At 47.0% G+C, this 26,740-nt stretch overlaps 1 protein-coding gene across 2 annotated transcripts in view; it reads left to right on the forward strand.

The window, feature by feature from the left end:
* Window positions 1-26,740, forward strand: part of SRPX (sushi repeat containing protein X-linked) — a 113,423-nt gene that overhangs the window by 41,793 nt on the left and 44,890 nt on the right. The window contains exons 2-7 of one of the 2 annotated variants that reach the window (XM_045775717.2): window positions 4,065-4,124; window positions 9,664-9,855; window positions 11,338-11,514; window positions 20,800-20,926; window positions 23,985-24,106; window positions 24,840-25,019. In XM_045775717.2, coding sequence (XP_045631673.2) covers window positions 4,065-4,124; window positions 9,664-9,855; window positions 11,338-11,514; window positions 20,800-20,926; window positions 23,985-24,106; window positions 24,840-25,019 — 858 coding nt within the window. The remainder of the gene's footprint in view (window positions 1-4,064; window positions 4,125-9,663; window positions 9,856-11,337; window positions 11,515-20,799; window positions 20,927-23,984; window positions 24,107-24,839; window positions 25,020-26,740) is intronic. The other variant, XM_087859926.1, reaches the window with a different exon arrangement.

Genomic DNA, 26,740 nt, shown 5'->3' on the forward strand with positions numbered 1-26,740 from the left:
GAAAACCTGAAAAGCAGAGAAAAAAGGGGAAATTTTCACCCATGAGTTCTGCTCGAGCATGGAGGTTTCTGGTATGTTCTTCCAGCCATCTTCCCCATTTCTTTCTTTTTCTCTTCCTTTTTTAGAATAATGAAGTATTTCAAGTATAAGAAAAGTATTCACCCTCTAGATTCAACTGATTTTCACATTTTTCCACATTTACTTAAAACCTTTTTTTTTTTTGTGCTAAGACATAAGGTGTCGATGGCCCCCGGTATGCATTTCGGAGTTCCATCCTCTTCCTCTCTGCCCAGAGGAAACCACTAATCTGAAGTCGATGTATATTTTTCCAATCCATTATAAGTTTACTGCGTATCTACGGAAAACCTATAGTAGTATTTTTTTTTTGCATTTTAAGATGTTACATAATTGACGTCACACGCTACTACATTTATTATGTAACTTGCTTTTATTCCAATCCATTGTTGTGTTTGAGATGCCACCTTGTTTCATGAGGATGGAGTTCACTCATGTGAACTGTGACAGCTTTCTATCATATTTGAACACACCCCCGTTTATTTCTAGTAATGGTTTTATACAATTGTCTTTCACTACAGGCAGCGCTGCCCTGAGCTTTCTAGCGCATGGCTGTTTTTGCGTTATGTGGGAGTTCCTGAGGTATCCGTCTCACGGTGGGAGGGCTGATGGGAAGGGTAGATTCAAGTGCAGTGCACAGGATCTCGTCAGCCTCGTTGTAGCAGCTGTAGTCGGCCAGTGACGTTTGTGCCAGTCTGATGAGTGTGAATTGCTATCTTGATCTCTATTGTCCTGATGACCAGCGAGGTTGAAGATTCTTTCATGGTAACATTGCTGTGGCTCCAAATCTAGGAGCACTTGTTCATATTTATCTTTTTTCCCCCATGGGACTGTTTTCTTTATATATCCTGGATAGTAATTCTGTATTCTCTGTGTGCCAAAGATTTTCTCCCAGCCTGGCACTTGTCTTTAAACTTTGTTTATGTGTCTCATTGCACAGAAGTTTTACATTTTACTGTGGTGAAGTGTAGCAGTATTTTCCTTTATAGGTTATGGTTTGTACATTTAACTCAATAGTCTTTCCCTACCTCATGATCATGCAGACCCATTCTGCATTTTTCCCCAAATTTTTGGCTTTCAAATGTAGGCCTATAAACTCTCTGGAAATGATTTTTTGGTCTGGTGCAAGATAGGACTCTTATTTTTTTTCTTGGTATGCATATCCACTTGATCCTAGCATATTTATTGACCATTCCTCCCACTGATTAGGAATCCTACCTTATTGTATTCCAAATTTGACATACGTGTGTCAGTATTATATATATAATATTCTATATGCGTGTGTAGTTTTATTCTTCATTCTGTATATAGTTTGCAGTATCTGCTTTTCTGCTTAGCTGTATTTCATACACATTTCCCTATTCCGAACTTGATTAGTGGGTATATAATAGCTTGTTGATAGAGGATAACTTGTTTGCTCATTCCCCTGGGGTCAGATGTTACATTTTCCCTATAATAAATAATATGTGCTGAAGGTGTCTTAGAATGATGACGTACCAGCAGAATGGGGCTGTGCACCTGCCTCTCCCATAGGTCCCTTCCCTTCTCTATGGAGGGTTACCCCCGCCTTGTGCTTACACATCTCGAGTTATTTGTCCACGAGCGAGTGTTCTGGTGGTCACGGGGATGCCCCGACCAGATCTGCCTTCAAGGAAGGACCAGCCGTCTCAGCTGGAGGCAATGCTGGTCTCAGCCAGTCATCGGCTTTCAGCCCTTTCGGAGATTGCCTCTGCTGTCGGGAGTGCTTGGCTGATGTTCATGTCCTTCCAACGTGGGCCCTATCCAGTGGCTGGTCGAGGCAGGGATATAAAGCCTCAGCCATTTCCACCCAACCCAAGAGGCTGTCATTGGGCTGACATCAAAGCTCGACTTCTCCCTCTGTCCAAACCTGCTTCCTTCCTGTGCCTTTCACAGGTGTTGACAGTCCGCAATAAACCTCCTGTGCCCTGAACTCCACACCAAAGCCACTTCCCAAAGAACCCAACCTGTGACAGTTGTCTTCTTTGCTTCGAACCAGGAATAAGTCCAGAGCCTCTTACTGCCTAGGTAGATTGTATGGAGGCCAGGATGACTTGGGGGAAGAGGGAAATGCTCTTAATATGAGCTAGATCTCTTGACACTTAATAGGAGATAGGCCATATGGAGTTGAAGAATCCAACAATTCTTAAGAGAATTCCAGTTCAGCTCTGAACGTGGAGAGAAATGGGGGCATGGTGGGAGGGGGAGGGACAGCAGGTTCTGAAACAACTTCTCATATTCAGAATGTTTTTTAGAAACGAAGCTTTGAGTTACATGCATAATAAAGTTTATTTTCCATTCTGAAAGTAATACTTGTTTATAGTAGAAAATTTAAAAGAGAAAGAAGAAAAACATCCAATTATAGGCTCTTCAGTGCATTGTTTATTTTGAATTTGATTGTTTTACATTGTTATAAATCACACCATTTGTATAATTTTGCTATAACACATCGTTCACTTAATGTTATAACATAAGCTTTTCCCACACTATTGTATCTTTTTATAAACATTATTTTTAATGGCTACATTACATTACAACCAATGAATCCAATGAATATACTATGGTTTATTTAACCATAAGATTGACTATTTGGTCTGTTTATAGTCTTCTGCTATTATAAGTGACTTTGCAAAGAAGTTTTTGTGTGTAAAATTTTTTTCCAATATTTAATATTCTTTTCTTGGGATAGATTCCCAGAAGTGGAATGACTGGATAAAGGGGTTTGAACATAGGCTTTTGATTTGTGTTGCTAGATCGCTTTCCCAAAGGGTAATACTGGTTTTCATGCTCATTTTTTGATATTGAGAAAGGAAGAGTTTGTGTAACTTTGTACCTGTCCAGGTGGCCAGAGAGGAAGTGAAGAACCCCGGAGCAAAGGAGAACTTGGAGCTGGGCTTTTCTAGTTGGGGAGTCGGGGCCTTTTTCAAATGGACATGGTCCAGCCTTCATCTGCTTCCAACTTTGTATTTCCATTCTCTCTCTCATCTCAGAATACATGTGGAGCAGGGACCATTACTCCTTCGCTTATCCTGTATGGGGATTTGAAAAATCTCATAATAGAGAGTGTCCTTGTCCTTGTCTGTTATGCTTACAGGTCCCTGTACGTAAACGTGTGACCAAGATGGTGCCAACTCCATGGTCAGTGATCAGACCAGGAAGTCTAGAAGGAAAGATATGATATGTAAATTTAAGGCTCCAGTTTTGAAGTTTGGGCCCTGGTACTACTTTAAAGATGAAGAATCTACCACTTACTAGAATCCAATACTTAATATTCTAAAAATGATTCAGTTCCAACTTGCAAATGAGTTTAAATTTTAAAATTAAATACAGACTTTCTCTCTGAGGCTATGGTTTTCGAGGGTAGCAAGACTCATCAAGAAACTTTACTTTAACGATGCCTTGGTGAGAGGCTCTAAATAAACATCCAGATTGTTGATTTCGGCCCTCATTTCCTACAAATATACCCAAGTAGCTTTGTAGGTCTTTTGTCATTAAGATAAGACATTTGATTTGCCTCCTTATCCTCCATCCAAATTCATTTCACAAGGTGGACCGATTTTCAGGTATCACAAGCACTCAGTTCGACTGAGTTTTCTTTGACTCCTGGAGGAACTGGAGGCCATGTCTGAGTCACACACATTTTACTGCGTCTCCCCTGGCATGAGAATCATATACACTGGCATCTTCTCAGAGTGAAGTTGACTTTCTGTCCCGAGTCCAGAATTTCAGTTGGCACATGGTGACTCCAAAACCAGTTGGAGGCTCATTTTGATCGGCTCTGGCAATCTCAGCCCAGCCAGGTTCACTCTGAGAGGTCCCCTGTCCCTTCATGAATGGCCACAGAAGCTTTCACTCTCGGCTCTGCGTTCTAATCGCCCCTCTTGCATGAACTGTGCCAAAGCCATGCTTCGAAATATTCGTCCATATCAGGTGGCTTTTCTTGCTGCAGTTTCTGTTCTTTTTTATTGTAGGATCTGGAGACTCACCGCTAGAAGACGATGAAGTCGGGTATTCACACGCTAGATATAAAGGTGAATGCTTTGCTTGGGTGCTAATGAGGACCTGCTGATGCCAGGAGACCTTTCCTTTTTGCCCTGCAGAGCAGACTATAATAAAGTGACCAGACAACCAACACATTAAAGTGCAAATTACCTGTCCAGAAAAAAATATTGAAAAATGAATAAGCTTATGCTCCCATTTATAAAAAATGAAGAGAAATAAAAGAAAGAAAAAGCATTTGGAATTTTCTGAAGTGCTGTCCTTCAGCACGCCAGTGGTCATTTTATTTTCCTAAGTTTCTTTACTGCCCTTACTTCTGCAAAGCCAAGCTCTAGCTGATGAAAGTGAAAATCAAGCCATGAATTCTGCCTGATTCATACATTACAGCTGAAATGGTTCAGAGTAAACCACCCAAGGTCAAATCTGGACCCCGTGCTGCTAATGTACTGAGATGAATGGGGAATGATAAAACTTGATTTTCACAAGCTCATTTCATTGTGCCCTTTCTGAGTCCAGCTTGGCTCCCAAAATGATTAAGTAAATGTGTTACCCAATGAAACCTTAATCTCATGATAAAGAACTCCATCTCTACACATTTCCGGCCATCCACCCCCCACCAGGTATAAAAAGCCTAATCAAGAAACTTCTATGCAGGCTCAGGTAAGTATGTCCACAAATATTTCTACTGGTGAGTCCTTTATCTGAAGCTTAGGGAGCCCTGGGAAAAGGGAAGGTAAATTGAGATGATTTCTCTCTGAACTCTGGTTCCTTTTGCAGTGGAGGAATAATTTGAAGAAAAATTGGTTAATAAAGTTCTGTTGTGGCACCTTGCCCGGATATTTGCCCACAACCTAGCAAGAGGACACTGCCCGGCTCTGTTGCGATGTATCTAAGCTGTGGGAGAATCAGGGTAGTACTGGTCAGCCTTTGGTCACAGAGAGTCCTTCAGTTGTTTTCCACAGAAGTGAACAATCTAATATAATGACTGGTGCCTATGTCCAGGTGTATTTCCCACCATTTTCCACATTTTCTTATGATTTGTGAATGCAGATACTCATTCCTATACACAATTTCTATATTAATAGCCAGAGGAATTAGCCAATTAAGCAAAGGACAAGCTTATTAATTAGATGTTTGGGGTAAAGAGGTATTCTGATTCCTCACACTTCTTAATTAATTGAGGGTTTTTAAAAAAGCTTTTTATTTATTTACTTGAGAGAGAGCATGGGCATGAGAGAGAGAGAGAGAGAGCACACAAGCAGGGAGGAGGGACAGAGGGAGAGGGAGAAGCAGACTCCCCACTGAGCAGGGAGCCCGATGCGGGACTCCATCAGGGACCCTGGGATCATGACCTGAGCCAAAGGCAGATGCTTAACCAACTGAGCCACCCAGGCGCCCTAATTGAGGGTTTAATTTTTTTTCTTTGAGTTCCTTGTTGAAAAATCTTCCTAAAACACATGCGTGCACATATGGCCCTTCACCTGTACAGTAGAAGTTGTCTAGCGCCCTTGGGTCATTGTTCCTATTGTTCGTCCTCTCCTCACAGCCTTGCAAGTGTGGGAGGTAGACCAGATGGCTAAAATATGTGCCTGTCCTAGAGCTTTAAGAATAAGTCTGTCTTAGGAAATTGTTTTTATTGTCAGTTTTTTTAAGTTGCTGGGTTTTTGGGGTGGTTTTTTTTTTTTTTTTTTTGGCTTTTGTTGTTGTTGTTGATTCTTAGTAATCTCTACACCCAACCACGGGCTTGAACTCACAATCCTGAGATCAAGAGTCTCACACTCTTCTGACTGAGCCAGCCAGGCACCCCGGTTTTTGTTTTTGTTTTTTAATTTTAATACTTTAGACGCAAACCATTGTCAACGGGGTGGGGGTGGTTAGCTCTAGATCTTCAGGCCCCTGCGCAGTGTCTGGCACAGAGCACATACTCAATAAATGTTCTTGAGTTAAAGAAAAGAAGAAAGTGAAATGTTATCAACGTCTGTTGTGGCCCCAGAATGTGGCAAGCATTGCTTTTTGATTCTCTTGCATGGAATGCCGTCGTATGGTCACACTAATGGAGGGGAAGGCATGTGGAGATGTATTGTTATTCCTTACGCACAGATGAAGGAACCACAGATTAGAGAGGGTGGGTGACTTGCCCAGAGTCCCACGGCTAGCCAACATTGCATTTAGGTCTGAAATCCAGATTTTTTAAAAAGATTTTATTTATTTATTTGACAGAGAGGCAGCGAGAGAGAGGGAACACAAGCAGGGGGAGTGGGAGAGGGAGAAGCAGGCTTCCTGCTGAGCAGGGAGCCTGATGCGGGGCTCGATCCCAGAACGCTGGGATCATGACCTGAGACCAAGGCAGACGCTTAATGACTGAGCCACCCAGGTGCCCCCTGAAATCCAGATGTTTTAACTCAACGTCCAGTTGCGAGAGGCTCCTCACTAGTCTGCTATAAAACACTGTCTATCCCAGGAGTTCCAGTTAACTGGGATGCTTACCACTTTGGCCTAGGGGGCTGAAAAAGCTTTCCTGAATAATCGATTTAGATTTCTCCCGAAGTAAACCCTGTCTTAATTGAAGCAGCATAAGAGCTTTCTTCCGCTAAACCTCCGTGTCAAACGTTTTGCTCATTCACTTCAACTCACGGTGCTTTGGTGAACTTCCAGCTCAAGTCACTCACTGGCATTTTAATTATTGCTACTGAAGGGCTGTTAAACTGTCAAAATATCTTCCATAGATTTCTCTTGGAAAATAATCCAAAAGGAATTCCTTTTGCGAGTAAAGAAAAACAGGATCATTTTCCCCATGTTGACAATGGCATGGCTTTTGGATGTGCAGTCAGCACTTCCGGGAGGATCTGAGGACTCAGAATATGGGACAGAGTCTAACTGCATTGAAAGTATATCGAAATAGATGAATTTGTGATATATGTATACCCAGGTCATTCTCTACAGACCTGCCATCCTTAGGTTGAGAATTGGACAGTCTTCCCAGTTTTACATCAGTGGAGCTGTGATCAGGACACAGAATGCACAAAGGATTTGCCTTCGGCTGGAAGGGTTAGAGAGACTACTCAGTTATCAGTCAGCAAAGGGAGGAAGGAGGCAGGCATGGGTAGGGGGTCAGAAAGGAATAAGGTGGAGTTTGAATCCTACAACTTTAAAGCTAGATGGGACTTTGAGAAGGACTTCATCCACTCCTGTCACTCCTAGATGAGGAATCTGATTCCTTGAAAGATTTAGTGAATTGTCCAGGGTTGCTAGGAGATGATAGAGTTGGAACAGATGCCCCCCCCTCCTCCGGGGCTTATGCCTCGGCCCAGTGTTGCATGAGCCATACTCCACTAGCAGTATGTTTTCCTCCTCTCTCTGTGTCCCCCATACTCACTCCCCCCTCGCCACCCTTCCCCACCCCCAGTGGGGGCTTCACTTTCTCTCTCTGGAGAGAGAGGCAGTAAGGGGGACCCAGTCGGCAAGAGGAGGAGGCTGGAGATGGGGAGCACAGAAGCCTTGTGGTCCAGAAGGAGAACAAGACACTCAGGGAAAGGAAGAGGAAATGAGGCAGTGGGGAGTTTAAGGAGGAGGGGTGGGGAAGATGATAAAGATAAAGAGGTAAAATGGCAGGTGATTTTTAAGATTTTTTTTTTTAATACCATGGAAGTCCTCTGACGAACTCTAAAAAGTGCTTCTCTGAGACCCAAAACAAAAGGTGTATATTGGAGTTTTCTTGTAGGTGATCTTTCCTATTACAGTTGGAAAAGAAAGGCAGAGAGAGAGGGAGGGAGAGAGAAATATACATCAGTTCTAGTAGGTAGGTTCCAAATCTCAGTTTTGTTCGAGTAGTAGGCATCTGTGGATTTTTCCAGAATTTATCTTAAGATCTTTTGATGATAGAAGAAATATCCACAGCTTGGCATGCTAAGCAAACACACCCTAAGGGCTTCTCATTTACCTGTGATCTTGAAATCCCCCAGCTTCAATGGCTTACCTGGAGCCATCACCAAAGAAAGAACCAGGGTATTTAAAATTGGTTCAAGAATTCTTTTATACTTAGAAGAAAATAATGGAGACATGTAAGCTGTTATATACTTTACTTCAGGGTCCATGTTGTTCTCATTTAAAACGGTTAGCACAGTGTGTGTAAAGTCCAGAGGAACGAAACTTTGTTTCGTTGCCTTATACCCTGAACGTCCAGGGAATACGTGTTTGAGTCCTGACTGTAGGACCCACATGGCAGCAGTCTGCAAAAACATTATAGGATGAAAATATTAGCCAAAGGAGTTGGGAAAGCACGAAAATAAAAACACACTCTCAGAAAATTCCTTGGACAGTCAGACAAGGTGTCCTCCTCATTGGCCACATGATGGCGCACGCACCCCGCTCACGGACGGCCCAGGTGCCCGAGTGGTGTGTGGAGCCAGGCAGCCGGAGGGAGGGGCTCCTGTTCGTGGCATCAAGACCCCCCCGGCAGGCTTGGGGGAGCTCAGCACTGGTCCCCATCGATTGTGCGGTGGCCACTGCGGGAACTTGCCCACGGGGAAGCTAGCCTTGCCCTAACGATGTTATGGCTTCCAGCGAGCATCTTCCAAAGGCACGGGGGAGAGGTTCTCATTTACCAGTGTGATCCTAGCTGTGCTCTGGGCAACTACTAGACCAGCATCAAAACACCCCGGAATTTTGCCATTTGGGAACTTTGCCACATGTGCCACTCTCTTACCTAAATGGGGCATAACTGGGGACATCCGAAAAGGGGGAGTTGCTTCCCTATGGGAAACAACTGTTCTGTGATTTTTAAGCCAAAATTATATCCCGTGACAAAACCCTGGACATGGCAGCTTCATTCACATGAACTAAAATAGTATTATGAGTTTTTACAGAGAATATGGGTGCAGATTTGGAAAAACTCTAACCAGTTCTTGACTCCCCTGCTACTATGTACGGATGGTTGGGGTTAGGGTTCACAGTGATATCAGTCGCCCTCTAAAGAATTCTGTTGCCTCCTTCAGGGAAATACCGAAAGGAACAAGCATTTATTGAATAAGTGCTGTGTGCTGGGCACTATGTTAGGAGCTTGATATGCATTAGTGGGTTTTTTTGTCCTTATAAGAGCCCCTGTGACAGAGATATAGGTATTGACTCAGAGAGGTTAAGTAACTTGTCCAAGATCACACAGTTAGTAATGGAGGAACCCAGATCCATAGTCAGATGTGTCTGATACCTAGTCCTGTGATCATAACCTCCCCACCCAGAGACACCTTAAAGACTCCTTTAAAAAAAAGATTTTATTTATTTATTTGAGAGAGAAAGAGTGAGCATGAGCTGGGGGAGAGACAGGGGGAGAAGCAGACTCCCCACTGAGCAGGGAGCCCAATGCGGGGCTCGACCCCAGGACCCTGGGATCATGACCTGAGCCGAAGGCAGACGTTTCACTGACTGAGCCACGCAGGTGCCCCCACCTTCAAGACTCCTTAAAAGGTTCCAAAATCTGGAGCGCAGCCAGCCAGGGACTTGGAGAATGAGGAGACACGTTTTCTAAAGATGTCCTTTCCTATTTCTCCCCTCCTTTGTTTCTGCTACCTGCAGACACCCCATGGTGCTCCCCCATCAAGGTGAAGTATGGGGATGTGTACTGCAGGGCCCCCCAAGGAGGATACTACAAAACAGCCCTGGGGACCAGGTGCGACATTCGCTGCCGGAAGGGCTACGAGCTGCACGGCTCTTCCCAGCTCGTCTGCCAGTCAGACAAGCGGTGGTCCGACAAGGTCATCTGCAAGCGTGAGTACCAGCCCTGGTGGGTCCTCGGCGCCAATCAGGGCCAAAGTTCTTATGCTCTGAGATTAGGGCTTGTTGTTTTTATTTTAACTGAACGTTACGTGGTCCCCGACGAGAAAAACTCCCCCTGGTGAGCAGACGCCCGTGGGTTTGTAAGACGTGGTTGGAAGTGTGATGCCACCTGTGAGGCAGGATGGTGTGATGGAATGTTTGGGCAAAGGTGCGAGCACGGAGGTCTGTGCAGCGAAGGGTTGGGTTTGTTCAGTACGTGCTAGCCCCTGACAAGGTGCTGGGCAGCTAGAAACAAGGCACACACAGGCTCTGCCGTCAAGGGTCTCGGAGCAGCAGCAGAGAGGGGGCAGAGGTGCACATCGTGCCAGAAGTAACCAGGACGGTGAGCAGTCACTGGCTCCTGTCCCTAGAGACAGTCCCGAAGTGTTCTCCGGAGGGCTGGAGCTTCGGGAGGCAGCACGAGTCCCCGCAGAATGCTATCCCAGGGGAAGGAACTGTGCCTCGGGAGAGAAAGAAGACTGGAAACGCATTTCAAGGGCTGACTTTTAGCTTGAGGAGGAGTCTCCTCTCATTTGGGCCAGGCAAGAGGCACGGCATGGTGGTAGCGCCTGTGAGATGCCATCATTATTCCAAACGGCCACCATTGATTGAGCACCTATGGTATGCCAGGCATCTGCTCTGTGTCCAATTTTTGCAACAAGGCTATCAGTAGGGGTGCTGATGCTTTACCTTTATTGTTGGTGAAACTAAGGCTCTGGGCTGCGGCTATGTGACCCAGCCCCTGCCGACAATGCACCACGGTGACTGGATATATAGTGGACCCTTTCGGTGCTTCACCCGGCTATTCCTCGTTGCCCTTTTCCCACTTTTAGCTGTCCATCCCCCAGCTTCTGACTTGCCCCCAGCTGCTTCTTCGGAGGGAGAGGAGGCTGTGCTCCTCCAGAGGACTGTTCTCTTTGTGCTGACATGGAGAGCATCCCCAGTGGGCCTGCAGCTGCCCAGGGCTGACCGGTAAAGGATTAGGGAAGCGCAGCTTCCTTGCCTGGGGGCAGTCCAAACTCGGGTGTCCTTCTGCTCCAGAGCTCCCCTGTGGAGGCAGACTGAAGCCGACCTTGCCTGAGATCCCACCTGGCCCGGCTTCCTTCCCACCCCTGGCCTCCTTGCTCCACCCCTCACCGGTGTCCCTTGGGAGCCCTTTCTAACTATAGCACTTGTACACAAGTCCACGTCTCAGGGTCTGCTTCTGAGGAACCCAACCTAAAAGGGCGGCTCAGCTGGGATGCCCAGCCAAGCCAGTCTCACAGGAAACAGTGGGCCCCCCTTCTGCGTGGCATGCGGCCACCCCTTTGTGTCTTTGATTCTGTCCGGTGTCTTTCGATTGACTTGGCACTCTGTGTTTTCAGCATCTCTGGACTCTGAAAGTCTACGGACAAAAACGAAGAAGTGCTGAGCATCCGGTTTTCTCTTTTTCAGAAAAGCGATGCCCCACCCTGGCCATGCCGGCGAATGGAGGGTTTAAGTGCGTAGACGGCGCCTACTTCAACTCCCGGTGTGAGTACTACTGCTCGCCAGGGTACACGTTGAAAGGGGAGCGGACTGTCACGTGTATGGACAACAAGGCGTGGAGTGGCCGCCCAGCCTCCTGTGTTGGTAAGAAAATACCAGTCTTCGGGGGGCATGTACTTTGGGAGGAGCACAGTGTGTGTGTCTACAGTGCATTTTAAAAGAAGCATCAACACCCTGGGTGTAAAGCCTGAGCCCCCAGCTTTGCTTTCAGAAGCGCTCTTCATCCCCACTTCTCTGGCTTGTAGCCCGGACCGAGCTTCAATCTGTATCCTGGAGCTCACTTCGCAGCCGATGGCTTTCATCGCGCTTCTGTCTCTTTCTCGGTTTGCTACTGAGGGCCCCGCAGGCTGCCAGAGGTGCTGCCTCGGTCCAGGGCTCTGCCCTGTGGCACTGAGCACAGTCACCGACATTTGTGGGACCGCCCCGCAGAGAACATCTATGTGCCTTTCAGCTGACAGATGGAGTTCATCTGTTGCTGATTGTGGTGGTCGGCAAGCGCTCCGCGTGCTAAGCCGGGATTTGGAAATGTTACCTTACTCGGGGGTTTGTTGAGCAAGGTTCTTGAGGTGTGGTCCTGGGAGCCGCAGCAGCACTTGGGAACTTAGAAATACAAATTCTCGGCCTCACTCCGGATCTGCTGAATCAGAGGCTCTGGGGGTGGGGCCTAGGCCTTTGTGCTGTGAGGAGCAACCCCCAACCCCGGGGCATTCTGAAAGTGCTTAAAGAGAGCCACTGATGGAAGATAGTACTTCTCAAACTTCAAGGAGCATGGAATCACCTGGAAACGTTGGTGAAAATGCAGATTCAGCAGGTCTGGGGTGGGGTCTAGCAATTGGCATTTTCTCAGGCCCTCCAGGGGATTTTGATGCTCTGAAGTTTGAGAACCTGCCTTAGAATATCAAATTTGGGAAGAACTTTAATACCTTCATTCTCAAAATCGTGCCCTTGGACCAAACCAGCAGCATTAGCACCAGCAGGAAGCTTATTAGAAATGTAGCATGTTACGAACCATGCCAAACCTGACAGATCAAAATCCTCATTTTAATAAGCTCCCCAGGGGATTCCTGTGCCCTTTCAACACTGAGGCAGACTGCTCTAGGACAGTGGTTTTCAACTCTGGCTTCTATTTAAATCTGAATCACTAGGGCCCTGGTATTTTTCCAAAGCTCCCTCCAAGTGGTTGAGAACCACCATCCCAGAGGATCGTTTACTCATAAACTCTTAGAGCTGCCAGGACCCACCCTTCCAGAACATTCTAGTCCCTTCCCCTGGTCTACAGATGAGGCCTGAGAGGTTACCTGACTTACTCAAGTTGCATAGAACCAAGCCTGTGTCTCCAGGCTCTCAGGCCCCAAGTCCCTGAATCCAGAGACAGCTCTGGCACTGACTAAGCTAAGGTAACTGGCCATAGGAGCCTGGCTCCTACTCTGTTAGTATGTGCCCATCCTCCAGAGAACTGGTCAGCTCAATCTGCTGATGTACTTTACCCCAAGGACTCCTTCCTGACCGCTCATTGTCTGGGGCATATACTTCGGCAGTGAGCCTGAAATTGGATGTTACCCTCTGGGGGCAGACGTATGACAGCAACTCCTCTGGCCTCAGTCCCAGGGGTGTCTTTGTGATGGTCCATGGTCCTCCAGGGCAGCCGTTCTCACTCTGCAGTTAAGGGGGGGGACCGAGCTCTAGCCAAGGGACCTTGCCCGAGGTATGATGGAAACCCTTCTCTGTCCGAGGCGTGGCCTGCACCACACCTAGTATCCATTTGACCAGAGCACCAGGTCCAAATAAACTCCGATCACTGACTGAGATTTACTTGAAGCTTCTCTTTTTCTACGACTTAGGTAGGAGTTTGTATTGGTCGATAATTGGGAAACCAGACACCACGTTAGGTACTTTAAATGGAGGAGAATTTACTACAGAGAATGGGTTAAAAAAATCTAAAAAGAGCGAGAGGCGCAAAAGAGGAAAAACACTATATTACCGAGATCAGTTACAGCAGAAGGCCATGCCAACTGAGTGCTGGAGGAGCAAACGTTTGCTGGTGTCTTGGGAGCCCAGGAAGCCTTCTCTAAAGCTCCCACCAGAAGCCTGATGGCTTCCACCTTCTTCCTGCCTTCCGTTCCCAGGACGGTGCCTCCTGTGGGCAAAACTCCCTGGCACCCAGCTGGCAGGAGGAGTCTGGGAAATAGAATTTTGAGACTTTCAGCGCGGGCAGTAATGGGGAGATTATAGAAAACCTGCGCACCAGTGGAATATTGGCTTCAGCAACCTCTTCTCCGAGGCTTTAGACCTCTGTCCCCGACTCACCGTAGTCTCGGTGACAAGAAGGCCTCGCGGTCCTGGTCAAGCGGCACAGGTGGAACGGTGCTGAGGGTGGGCATGCGCCCCTGGGAGAACGGGACCCCAGGCCAGAGGTTTGGGACAGGAGGGCCCGTCACAGATGTTGCTTTCAGTGTCTCCCCCTGTGACTCGGTATGTGCGAGCTAACTCCTCAGAACCACCACTCAGATTTTCTCATCTCTCCTCCCTCACATTGGGAAGGGCAGAGGCGGGTGGGGGGAGGAGATGCTGGAAAATCTTTCTGCTAAGCCAGCGTTCTCTCGGGACCACACTGTTCGGGTGTCTAGATCGTGAGCAGCCATGGAAAGAAAATGCCGCTTGTTCTCAAAAAGCAACAGGCATGGCTTAAGCTGGACCAGATGGGGTTGGAACCTTCCCAGAGGGAGAGAGAAGGAACTAAGAAACGAACCCCAACTGCAGGGGATTTATCTTAGAGTTTGCCAGAACGTAGGTTCAGCCATACTGCGGAGGTGGGAAGGGATCTCGTGCCTACAGGGACGTGGGCGTGGCAAAAAGGGGACCCGTGAGCCGCAGGAGAGCATGGAGCTCCCAGGAAAAGGAGACAAATGGACAATGCAAGCAGGCAATTCTTTGATTTTGGTGACAGATAAGCTGGAGTCTGTCCCCAGGGAATGTGACTCCAGGGATGTCATTGACTTTTTGGGCTTTAAATGTATGACATTTGTTTCATCACTTTGTATGTTGGCAAGGCTAGGGGGTCCTTGAGCATAATGCAGAGCCTCAGCCTATTTTAGATGCTGACACATGGTGGCCGAGTAGTCCCCAAATTTCCACACAGCTTCTAGCAGCGCATCTTGGCCAGCGCTTTGCTGAGTGCTGAGAAAATCGTCCCAGCTCTCCTCCAGACCTGGGGTGGGGCGGGGGGGAGAGAGAACCCTGGGCTCGCTTTCCACTCTGAGGTCGTCAGTCCTGCCAGTCCTGCGGTCTGGCTTATTCGAAAGTGCCATGAGTTAAAACGAATTCTCTTCTGCAGACCACACTCTGGCAGCGGATTCAAACCCACGGTTATTTCCGAAACAGCTATAGAAAGAAGACAATGCTGGGGAAGCATCCCACTGCAATTGCCGGAGGGTAAACTATTTCAAGAGCCACCACTGCCATTGATATAGAAAAAAAGGAAACCTTGGAACGAAACAACTATTGTTTTGGGGGGATGTTTTTTCTTTCTTTCCATTTGTAGTTATTTTGGGTTGCATTGGCAGTTAGATAGAACAATGGGCAGTTAGAATTACAAGTACTCATCTAGGGACCAGATTGCAAGTTGACATGTGATTTCTCCTTTAGACCAACTCTATTTCCTACGCCAAAAGAGGAAGGGGAAAACATTAAAGAAAGTTTAAAAACCACAGATAATGAGAACCCAGCGGACATCTTTTGACATGCAAAGAGCCCCATTTAGCTGTTTTAACAAAGGACAATGTACAAACCAACTTGGTTTTTGGAATTGCTGTCTGCTTCTTTTGTGTCTCCTGCAGAACAGAATAGATTGGGAGAGTTAGCGCAAAACGGGATTCTAGAATAAAATACTCTCTGAGATTGCAGATATGCACGCACAGGATGGAATGCTCTTCTGGCTTCCCCACCGTCTGACAGGTGGGCTTACCCACTGACCCACAGGGAGGTTTGCTGGGCTGCCCTGCCTTATTTCCACACATTTGGTTGAAGATACAAAGATTATGAGGCTAAGAATAAATGTATCAGTGTGTCCTTGTCGATCTTAAATTATGCTAAATTTTTCCCGGGTTGACAAACACACATCCTTTTGCAGACTTTCAGGAAGCTAGTGTCAGCTTTGAGACAACTGGATCGATTGAGATAGTGCTACATTTTCTCCCCTGGCCTGATTTGTTAGTACAAAGCGAACAGGTAAGCTTCTGGTGACCACCTCTAATACAAACGTACCACCAGCCGCTTTTCAGTTGGGTGTCTTTCTGGTGAAGATGGTGACTTTTCACTGTGGAATTCATTGCTTCCGCTCTTGCCTCTTTCGTCCATTGGGGAGAATCTTCTAATACCTTCCATGATACCAAAGAATCAGAATCACTTCCCAGAGACATCCACAAAGATTATACTCTAGCTGGGGGGAACAAACAGTTGGGCAAGTTTTCAGTGTCCAGGTGTGTTCTGTCTTTGGCAGTCACTCTATTTCTATGCCCCATGAAGTGGCTGCTTCCTTCCTCTGTCACCAGCCTCAGACTATTTTGTATCTGTATCAGTAATCTATTGCTGCATAACAGACAACCCAAAATTCAGTGGCTCTAAACGACCATGTTATTTTGCTCCTGGTTGTTTGGGTTGGAGATTTGGGCAGGGCTGCCTGGAGACAGCTCATCTCTGTTCCCCGCATGGTAATGGCTGAGGTCACTGACTGGGGCCAGAGGATCCAAGATGGCTTCACTCACATGTCTGGAACCTCAGTTGGCTATGCTGGCTGGGATTTGGCTGAGTCTCCTTCTCTCTCTCCCTCCCCCCTCTCTCCTTCCCTTCATAATTTCTTATCCTCCTCACGTGGCCTCTCCAGTCAGATAATTGGACTTCCTTAGATGGCAGCTGGCTCCCAAGACAGCAAAAGTTGAAGGTGCAAACTCTTTAAGGGCCCAGACTGGGGACTGGCATAGCGTTACTTCCTTTAAGTTCTGTGAGTCAAAGTGAGTCACAAGGCTGGAACAGATTCAAAGGGAGGTAAAATAGAGTCTACCTCTTGGTAGGAAGGGCTGCATGTATATAAGGGGATTATGAATAGCCATCTTTGCAGGAAATTCACCACAACATTCTTTGTTCAAAATCAGTGCTTGGAAGTCATTAATGAAATACATCTTGGAAGATGCCATACAAGATGCTATAAAAACTGGTGTGATTGCTTACATACCAGTTCAGGTACTGTTAACAAGGCCAACATCATAATGCTTCAAACGAGACAGAAGTTCTGTTCTTATATCAATGTTTGTGCTTAAGCAGCCCTGGGCAGTGTCCTAGGTGCTAGGCCCCAACTCCTTCCCACTTGCTATTCTTCAGTCTAAGATAGCTGCTCTCGCTCCCCCCACACATCCACATTCAAACCAGGGTAGAGGAGGGAGGAAAAAGAAAAGGATATGCTCCTCCTGCCCTTATTAACAGCGCAGCCCAGAAGGTGCCCACGTCTCTTTTCCTCACAGCCCATTGGTGGAACACATCACGTGGCCATGCCTAACTTCAAAGGCGGCTGGGAAATGTGGTCTTTATTCCAGAAGGCCAAAGGCCCAGGCCAACTTCCTTTGCTATAAAATAAGAGGGATCAGAGAGTGGGGGAACAACCACCAGTCCTTGCCACGTTGACTGTACAGAGTGAGAGCAAGTTGGTGTGAAAGGTCAAGGGCTAGAAGTGAGAGAAGCAGCAGATAGAAAGCCAGGTATGTAGAAAGTCAGGAAACAGGCACTGAATGGAGTCCATGGTTGCGAGGAGTGGGGGCAGCCCTTGACTTGGGGTAGGAATATAATCTTGCCTGAGAATGAAGCAAAGAGAGGACACCCCCCCCACAGGTCGTGCAGTCTCAGATACAAGTTACTGGCATGTTCTGAAGCACCTATTAATCATATGTCTAGCAGTCATCTTCAAACACAGATCTCCAATGGAAAACACTATTTGAGGAAACATTTTACCATGCAGTTAATTTATAGCCTTAGTTTAAAAGGCTTTTTTTTTTTCTCTTGTTACCTGTAGGCCAGGACACTATCCTTTTGAACTTCTTTCTTATTTCTACCATCCACCTGGTGAGACGTTTTAAGGATTCCCAAGCTTGTCAGATAAACAGTAGTTGATACGGTGAAATATATTTGTGTCTGATATATGTATTTTAAAGAGTTTATTTATTTGAGAGAGAGCACGAGCAGGGGGTGGGGGGAGGAGCAGAGAGAGAGGGAGAAGCAGACTCCCCGCTGAGCAGGGAGCCCCACAAGGGGCTTGAGCCCAGGACCCTGGGATCATGACCTGAGCTGAAAGCAGACGCTTCACCGACCAAGCCACTCAGGCGGCCCTTGTCTGTGATATTTCAAATGCAGAGAGGCGACTCGAGCGACTAGAGCACAGAGGAGGGACACGGTTGGTCAGATGTCTCCTGTAATAGGCAGAGGCCAGGGTTTCCACACAGGCTGTGGGCCTCCTGACTCAACAGGGAATTGTAATTATGTTTCTATAGTAACTTTGTTCAATTCATTCACGGAAATTTATGATCACTTATAAAAAGCAATGATGGCCATGGCTGTGTAATAATAGGCTTAGGTTTCTGGAACATCTGCTGAAGGGCAGGCCAGCTGGTCTCGTCTGCTGAATGTAAGGACAGAATGTTTGAGGGTGCAACAGAATCTGCTCTTCGAGGATTCAGAGCAGAGCTGTAGCAGGCAACCCCAAAAGAATGTACATGTTGGAGGAAACTATTACGTCAGCGGCAGGCAGACAGAAGTGTTTGGCTTATTAAGATAATTAAAAAATATGTGATCGTATCTTAAAATCCCAGACCGCAGAGAAATTCCACAAGAGAGGAAATACTTCCCAGTGTACAAATGAGGTTGGTAATAACAACACTTAGTTGGTGGGCAGCAGGGAGAAGTCAGTGAAATAATGCAGGCATAGTACTCAGCCTGGGGCGGGAAGGCAGGTTGGTTCAGCAAATACTAGCTATTATTTTTAACAATTGATTTTTTCCCTGTTTCTAGTTTGGAAGAGCACTTATTCTGAAAAAGTAGGCCAGTTTCGGCTGATCATTGTTAGCTGGATATAAGCTGGCTTTGGGAAGCTCGAGAGCCTTCACCCAGATAACCTAATCTGGAGCATGTTTGCTCACAATGTCGGTGCGCATGGTCGGATTCAGAAAACACAGCACGTCATTCAGCTGTTTAGTTTACATGACGCAGAGACTAGGCGTATCTCTTCCCTCGGACAGTGTCACCCCAAGAACATATGGGAACACTAATTTTGCATTGAAATCTGTCTCCTGTCCTCAGCCCCTCCCCCTTTTGCTTTAAATTTAAAAAAATAAGTAACTAGGCTTTCCGTGACGAGTGCGCCAGCTAGACTTGGCCAGCAGGGGGCAGGTATTGTACACTCATCGTCGTGATTCACCCAGAGCTGTGAAACATTCATCTCAATTATACACGGATGTCTTCTGTCACCTCTCATAACAAAAATAAGATTATTTTAAAAAAAAAACCTTAGCAAATGAAAATACCTCGAATGCATTTAAAGCACGTTCCATCTCATCAGAACATGTATATACTTTATCAGTGTTAAGAGGCGTATGGTTGTACATTTTAATACCCCTGAAATTGGGATGTATCTCAAAATGGGTTGTAACTTAGATGCCATAAAGTATGGTAGCTACTCGATTTGGGATTCGCGTATTAAGGTTTGTAAATTCACACTCCATCGACACATGACATGAATGCGTATGAATTTGGATAGCCGAAGGCAAAAACCGTTTAACAAATTATTCATAATTTCTGACCCTAAATAAAATGAGAAGTTATTAGACAAGACGTAGGAGAAAGTATATGAAGACTATACGTGGTGCTTTAGTCTCTCAAAGATGTTTGTGATTCAGAATCAAATGATATTTAATTTTCATTCAGGTTGTAGCATAGATGCATTTAAATAATTACCAGTTAACATGGAAAGCAATGCACATCTAAATGTTGTTAACTTGCTAGGCCGTCTTTATTTTTTTTAAAGATTATTTATTTGAGAGAGGGAGAGAGAGAACACAAGTTGTGGGGAGGGGTGTGGGGGGGAAGCAGACCCCCTGCTGAGCAGGGAGCCCCATATAGGGCTCCATCCCACGACCCTGGGATCATGACCTGAGCCGAAGGCAGATGCTTAACCAACTGAGCCACCCAGGTGCCCCTAGGCCATCTTTAAATATGTTCTCTACGTGTTCAGAATCATCAAGTGGAATTTACAAAAGTTTGAAGCCCCCTCCTTCTTGTGACTTCACTTCAGCTATAACAGAATGAAATCCAATCCAGCGCGGATTGACATCTCATTTATTTCTGGTCCTCATTACCAACCCATCCTTGATACTGAGGGAGCAGAAATTCTATTACCAGGTAGAGAAGCTACTCAGGGAACTTCAGTAGGGCCAGAGCCAAGGCAAAACTGCTGTCCCCAAACACAAAACCATAGGCTTGGTCCCGTGGCAGTTGGAGGGCACAGTGGACCCAGACACACCATTGTTTGTTGTAAGATACTAGACAGTTGAGAATGGACATAGCCAGAGGAGAGAGAGCTTGTTGCAGGGGTAAATGCTTGGGCTTGGGTTATAATTCACCCTATCACTGTTTATATGCCTGGCCATAAATAAATCGCGTAAGCTCTCTGAGCCTCAGTTTCCACATCCATAAAATAGACCAGTGGGTCGTTCCTTGAAACCTCCATCCCATTTACTTTTACCTCACCTGGGGCCGTGCCATACTCTGCCTCATGTCCTATCCTATATATGGTGACAATAATCCGCCCCGATGGACCGTAACCGCTTGAGGAGCACATGATTCTCTTGCCTTCGTGCACCCTCTAACACAGCAGTAGGAATGAGGCCTTGCATAAGGCAGCCTCTCAGTAGAGATGTGTTGCCTTGAATTGAATCAAAGTAGAAGACAGCTAAGGTCCCCCTCTCTGATAATCTCTGCTGCTGTCTTTAAAGGCGGGACGTCTTCTAGCTGGGTGGGCTGCAGTGTCGTGAAGTCAGTAAGCAGAGTTTGGAAGCACGGGGAGAAGTTGCTGTGGCTAATCAATTACCCCGGAAGCCGCCTTGCACGGCCAGGTGTAGCCATGCGTGTAGGAGTTCTCCAGCCCTCCTCCGAGCTCAGCAGGAGAGAAGGGGCAGGATGAATGGAGGGAAGAGAAATACAGCGAGGTGAACAGACCCTTTGAAAATGGAGAGCATCTAGAGCTATGGGCATGTCACACGCTGGGTGTTGCACCCCCAGTTGACAAGCTATTTCTTGATGATGGTGAGAATCTTCTGGTTCTATTTTCAGATATGGAACCTCCTAGAATCAAGTGCCCAAGTGTGAAGGAACGCATTGCTGAACCCAATAAGCTGACGGTCCGGGTGTCCTGGGAGACCCCGGAGGGAAGAGATACAGCAGACGGCATCCTAACTGAGTAAGTACGACCCGTCGGTGAGGAGGACGTTGCTGCTTTTATGACAGACATTTGACTAGCCAGCGCGGGGAAGTGAATCCATGTGGGTCCATTTATGTTGTCAGAGTCTGTACGGCCCTCCTTCAGCAGTCCCTCCATTGTCATCTTCAGCACCTGACCTACTGTACATTTCACTTCCGTCCTTGTGTCTTGCCTGTCTCCACTATAGCACGTTTACTGCCAGACCCCAGATGCCCAGATCCACGCCAAGCACAGAGTTGGGACTCGGTAAATATTTGTCAAAGGAGAGAAGGGAAGAGAAGGGGTGGTGGGAAGAAGAGGGACGGGAGGAGAAAGAGAACACCAGCTGGTTAACTCTGGGATAGAATCACCCCCATTGCCTGCTCAGAGGGCTCCTACTGAAGCCCCTAGGCCTTTCTAAGCCATCACCTACATGCCTGGGAAGCCTCTGTGTCTCCCAGGTAGAGCCAAATGCTGCCTCCCTGGTGCTCTCTGAGTGTGGTTTAGTGCAGAACTTTCTATCCCTTGTTTTTTGCAACTGCTTCTTTTAAAACTTGATTTTTAGTATGTTTTTTTAAACTTGCGACTATATTGGGGGCGCCTGGGTGGCACAGTCGGTTAAGCGTTTGACTCTTCGTTTTGGTTCAGGTCTTGATCTCAGGGTCGTGAGATCGAGTCTGCTTGAGATGCTTTCTCCCTCCGCTCCTCCCCCTGCTCGCTCGCGCTCTCTCTCTCTCTAAAGTAAATAAATGAATCTTTAAACTTGTGACTACATTAAACACTTGCAGAAGAAGCTTATAAAAAAAGAGAAGGGTTCTTCTTCTGCCTTCTTCCCTACCCCAACCCTATTCCCCAGGACCAGCTGAGTGAAGAGTTTGACATACATCCAGAATGCTTTTTAAAATGCGTGATTCCCTTTAGGAAAGTTCTGCACGTGTTCTAATCTAGCATCTGGGCCTGTACCCCTGCAGCCATCTGCTTGGCCTTCACATTCCTAGAGGCCACTATTTCATGTCGGCATGTTCACATCCGTGCCTTCAAGTTCATGGCCCTGTCAGACCAGCCCACTTGAGTGTGCACCTGGGGAGAAAGGATACCTCTGACTCGCTGCCTCTGAGCTTCACAGCAGGGAAACGCTTGCTAGAATCCTGTCGACCCAGGCTGTGCAAGAGGAAATATTTTAAGCAATTATGGGCAGTAAGAGAACATGTTCTACTAGGAAGATGTTGCGTCTTTCTCCCCAAGCAAGACATTTTGTTCCTCCATCCTGTTCACTTCTCCCAGTACGCTATTTAGCTTAAATACTATTACTAGCTGTGTGCCTCCTTATAACTCCTGAAAGGAAGAGCTTTGCGTATTAAGAACATTATATATTTGCTGTCATATCCACAGGTCACAAAGCCCTCAGGAGAAATTTTAGGCAATTGGGATTAAAAAGTAAGTCACAGATGATAGAAACAGGGATTGTGTTTTATTTATCTTGGAACTTTGGGGCCTAGCACAACGCCTGGCCCAGTCCCTGGCACATCATAGGTTCTTAGATCTTGACAACAGCAATTGCTGTTCAACTCCTGTATAATATACACAAAGATGACTGTGTTTGTCTAACGAGGGTATAGACCTTGGCATTTTTATGGGTCGCCTGTGTGTTATGGTGAGAAGCGTGACCGTTTCAAAGAGCACCTTAGTAGCCCCCAGCCTTCCGTTCCAAGCAGCTGTCTGCTTCTAGACTTCTACAGCCCGAACCAGCAGAGGCTTGGAGCAGGATGCTGTGGGGGGCACACTCCAGACAGAAGCAAGAATTCCAAGAAGGCTGGCTCGTCGCCTTTTCAGCTGTCACGTGGGCTCCTTGCTTCTCCAGCGTATCTCTCATACAAGCTACTGTTCTATGGTCCCCTTCTAAGAGGGAAGGTTCTAGAGAGCACGTGCTTCTCTGAGACAAGTGCTTCCTGTGAGCTCCCTCATTGACTCCTGAAGACCGTTATTTTCAGGTCACAGATGGAACAGGGTTATCTGCATTTGAGTTGTGCTTCAATTCGTACCTCAGAAACACACACCTTGTCCACCTCTGTGGAAGGCTCTCTTCGGTGGTCACAGTGGTAATTTCACACGGTCATTCTTAGCAAATATTCTCATCATTGCTAAGAACTGTAGAGAGAAGGCAAATTAAGTATCTGTCGGAAAGCCAACCCACCGACCTGGGATTCGATCATGCCGTACCTACTGGTGTTCTCATCAGACAGCCAAGAAGAAAGATTATAGAGTCACCCTAGCCGTGTGATCTTGGGCAAGTTCCCTAACCTTTTGGTGCCTCAGTTTCTTCATCTGTGAAATGGATATAATAATTCCTATCTCATGGGGTTGTTGGGAGGATTAAATAAACCAGTATGTGTAAAATACCTAGAACCGTGCCTGAAATATGTATATAGGGTTTATGTACGTGCAAAGAACTATTATTATTATTATTATTTACTACTACTACTACATTAGGATAATAAAGGAATCATAATCAACTTGCCTTTTGCTCAGGAAAGATCTCCACACTGGGCCAGACAGAGAAAAACTAGAGATAATTCTAGCAACCCCTGTAGGCCCAAATTGCCGATGACTGCTTGGACTATACTCTTAAATGGTTTTCCTCACAGAAAATTCGCTCATCCTCCCCAAAGGGAGGCAGTGTAGGGTTCCCCCTGGAACAAAGGTGGGATGGGAAGAAGACTTGGGGCCCTGGGTTCTCAGTCTCCCCCATTCTCTGTTCTACCCTCCAGTGAAAAAAATGGATCCAAACTTCCCAGGACTTGGGGACTTCCATGTTCTGGTCTCAAACTGCTCTTCCAAAGCAGAACAAAGCTCAGGAAATTCTGTTCTTCAAGAAATCTTTGTTCTAGTCAAACTGGCCTAATGGCTGCCCCTCAGTATCTCCATGTCCAGTGCAGAGTGGGGGCTCAAGAAATGCCCGTAATCATCATCTTTGATCATTAGGCCCACAATGACCTAATTGTTGTTAGGCCTTTAACGTTCATGTTTGGTGTTCCTGTTTTTTTCTCCCCCTTTTAAGTGTTATTCTGAAAGGCCTCCCCCCAGGCTCGAATTTTCCAGAAGGAGACCACAAGATCCAGTACACAGTCTATGACAGAGCTGAGAACAAGGGCATTTGCAAATTTCGAGTTAAAGTACGAGGTAAGAATGCTGCTTATTGGCTTTTTCCTCTCGTTACAAGAGCAAAGGGAAGTCGGCCCTCAAGCAGGAACCCTTTGTGAGTGCCCACTGCCATAGGGATACTTGCCAGCTTTGGATTAGCCTCTGACGATGAGGTGAGGGGAAGGGTGCCATCTTAACACCTGAATGTCACAATACAAATCCGGATGAGGTTCAGCGTGGGCAGATTATTTAAGAGGCCTGAGCGAGCAGTAAGCTAGTCTCGCATGAGCCCACGGCTGGCTGTCCCAGAAGAATATTATTTTGATAACATTTTCATCCCTGGGCTTGGGTGACCAGCTAAAGCCTGTAAGTCCTTTTATAAAGGAGGTTAAGAGCCCCCTAGCTTGGGCCACCGGGAGTCCATGTTCTTGGTGTTCCAGAACCTTTGTTCTTCTCCCTGAAAAAAGTACTTTGAAGATTTATTTTATGCCACATGGTTTGGGCAGCTAATTACTAACCCTCTTTATTCTTCGTTCTTCTCGGCTCAACCCCCTCATCTGTAAGACAGAGGACTAAACCACTCGATCTCAGTGGTCTCATTGGTATGAACAGCGACCACGCCCAGGCCCACCCACCGGCCAGATAGGCCTACGTGCCCCCTCCCTCATTCACAGGCCCAGATAGAAGCGTGACTGCATGGCTGCCGCCTTCCCTGGTTACTCTGTGGGGGGGAGCTCAGCGCTGAGCCGCCTCTGGCCTTGTGTCCCTACAGTCCGACGCTGCGGCAAACTCAACGCCCCGGAGAATGGTTACATGAAGTGCTCCAGTGACGGCGATAATTACGGGGCCACCTGTGAGTTCTCCTGCATCGGTGGCTATGAGCTACAGGGCAGCCCTGCCCGAGTCTGTCAGTCCAACCTGGCTTGGTCTGGCACGGAGCCCACCTGCACAGGTATGCGTGCAGCCCTCTCCCCAGCCGGCAGCAGAACCTGAAGACCCGTGGGTTCTGGATTCCAGTAGAGGGAGGGAGGATTTCACTCCATACACTTGGAAAGGTTCAGTGTCATCCCTCTTCATCTGATGGGTGCAGATGGTCCTCGAATTTCTAGGGCCGCTCATCTCATCCACCCTCCTCCTTGCCCTCTGTCCATTTCTCTTTCACGTCCTCTAAGGAGGAAGCTGGAGGTGGGGACCAGGGCCTGCCATTCGCGACTTTGTGAATCAGCTGGGTCGGCTTTAGGCACCCTTGTTCTTCCCTTCTACACATGTAAGGTTTTGTTTTGTTCTGTCTTTGTTTTTTGTGTGTTTTTTTTTTTTTTTGCAAAGCCACGACATTAGTGCATATGGACAATATAATGCCCGCTTTGCAGCACTGTTTTGAAAGTCACACAGACCTTGGGCATTCGGGATTTTTCCTGCTAATGTCAAATGAGGAAAATAATACCTACTACTTGGGCTGTTGTAAGGCTTAAATGAGGTTATACCCACTGAACAGTGGGATAGAGCAGTGCTTGGCACGGGGTAAGCACTCAGTTCACGTCAGCTCTTATTCCCAAGAAGCACAAATTGGGCTGAGTAGTGATCATGGTGTGAAATTTGAACTAGTCAGAAAATTCTGGACATATATTTATATACTTTTGGGGTACTTCCTCAACTGTGTTCTTTCTCTTTAACCCCAGCCATTCAGAGTTGGGCGCGAGAGAGACACGTGTAGACCATCAGCTAAATGCCCAAGGTCCTTCACTTTCGTACATTAAAGTAGAAAGAACATACTCCTTTCCTTCCCTGTCTCACTCTCTGAGGCAGGGACAGTAATGCCCACCCCCCCAAAGATGTTCACATCCTAATCCCTAGAACCCGTGAGTATATTACCTGACATGGCAAAAGGGACTTTGCAGAGGCAATTAAGTTAAGGATTTGGAGATGCGGAGGGTCGCTTGGATTCGCCAGGTGGGCCCAGTGTAATCACCGGGGTCCTTATAAGAGGGAGGCAGAGGGAAGAGAGAGGTGAAGGTGCCGCGGTGCTGACGTGGAAGATGCGAGCAAGGCCACACGCCAGGAGACGAAGGTGACCTCTAGATGCTGGAAAAGGCAAGGAAACAGATTCTTCCCTAGAGCAACCCCCTGGGGGGGGGCGGACGGGGGCAGGGGAGCAACATTTTGACTTCAGCCCAGTGAAACCCATTTGAAACTTCTGACTGCCAGACGTGAAGGAGAATTTGTGTGTTAAGCCCCTAAATTTATGGGGATCTGTGATAGCAGCAAGGGGAAACCAGTACACCTCCCCATTCCCCAACCCAGTGCTTCTTGGGACCATGTCCCGAATAAACCACTTACAACTGGGGCACCTGGGTGGCTCAGTGGCTGACTCTTAATCTCAGGTCATGATCTCAGGGTCGTGGGATTGAGCCTGACCTCGGGCTCTGTGCTCAGCGTGGAGTCCTCCTGAGATTCTCTCTCTCTCTCTTCCCCCACCCCCCACCTCCCTCTCTGCCCTGCTCCCAACTCACACGAGCTCACGGTTTCTCTCAGAATCTTTACAAAAACACACACACAACAGAAACTTTGCCTGGGGGTTTACTTCTTCTGTGTTCGCGTATGCTCTGCCCGTCCTCGCAGGCTATGTTGAGCCAGAACAAGTAGAGGCTTTCTCGTTCATCGGGCCCTTTCTGA

Source organism: Ursus americanus, chromosome X (assembly GCF_024610735.1).
Source record: "Ursus americanus isolate L20-20 chromosome X, mUrsAme1.1.p, whole genome shotgun sequence".
NCBI lineage: Eukaryota > Metazoa > Chordata > Mammalia > Carnivora > Ursidae > Ursus > Ursus americanus.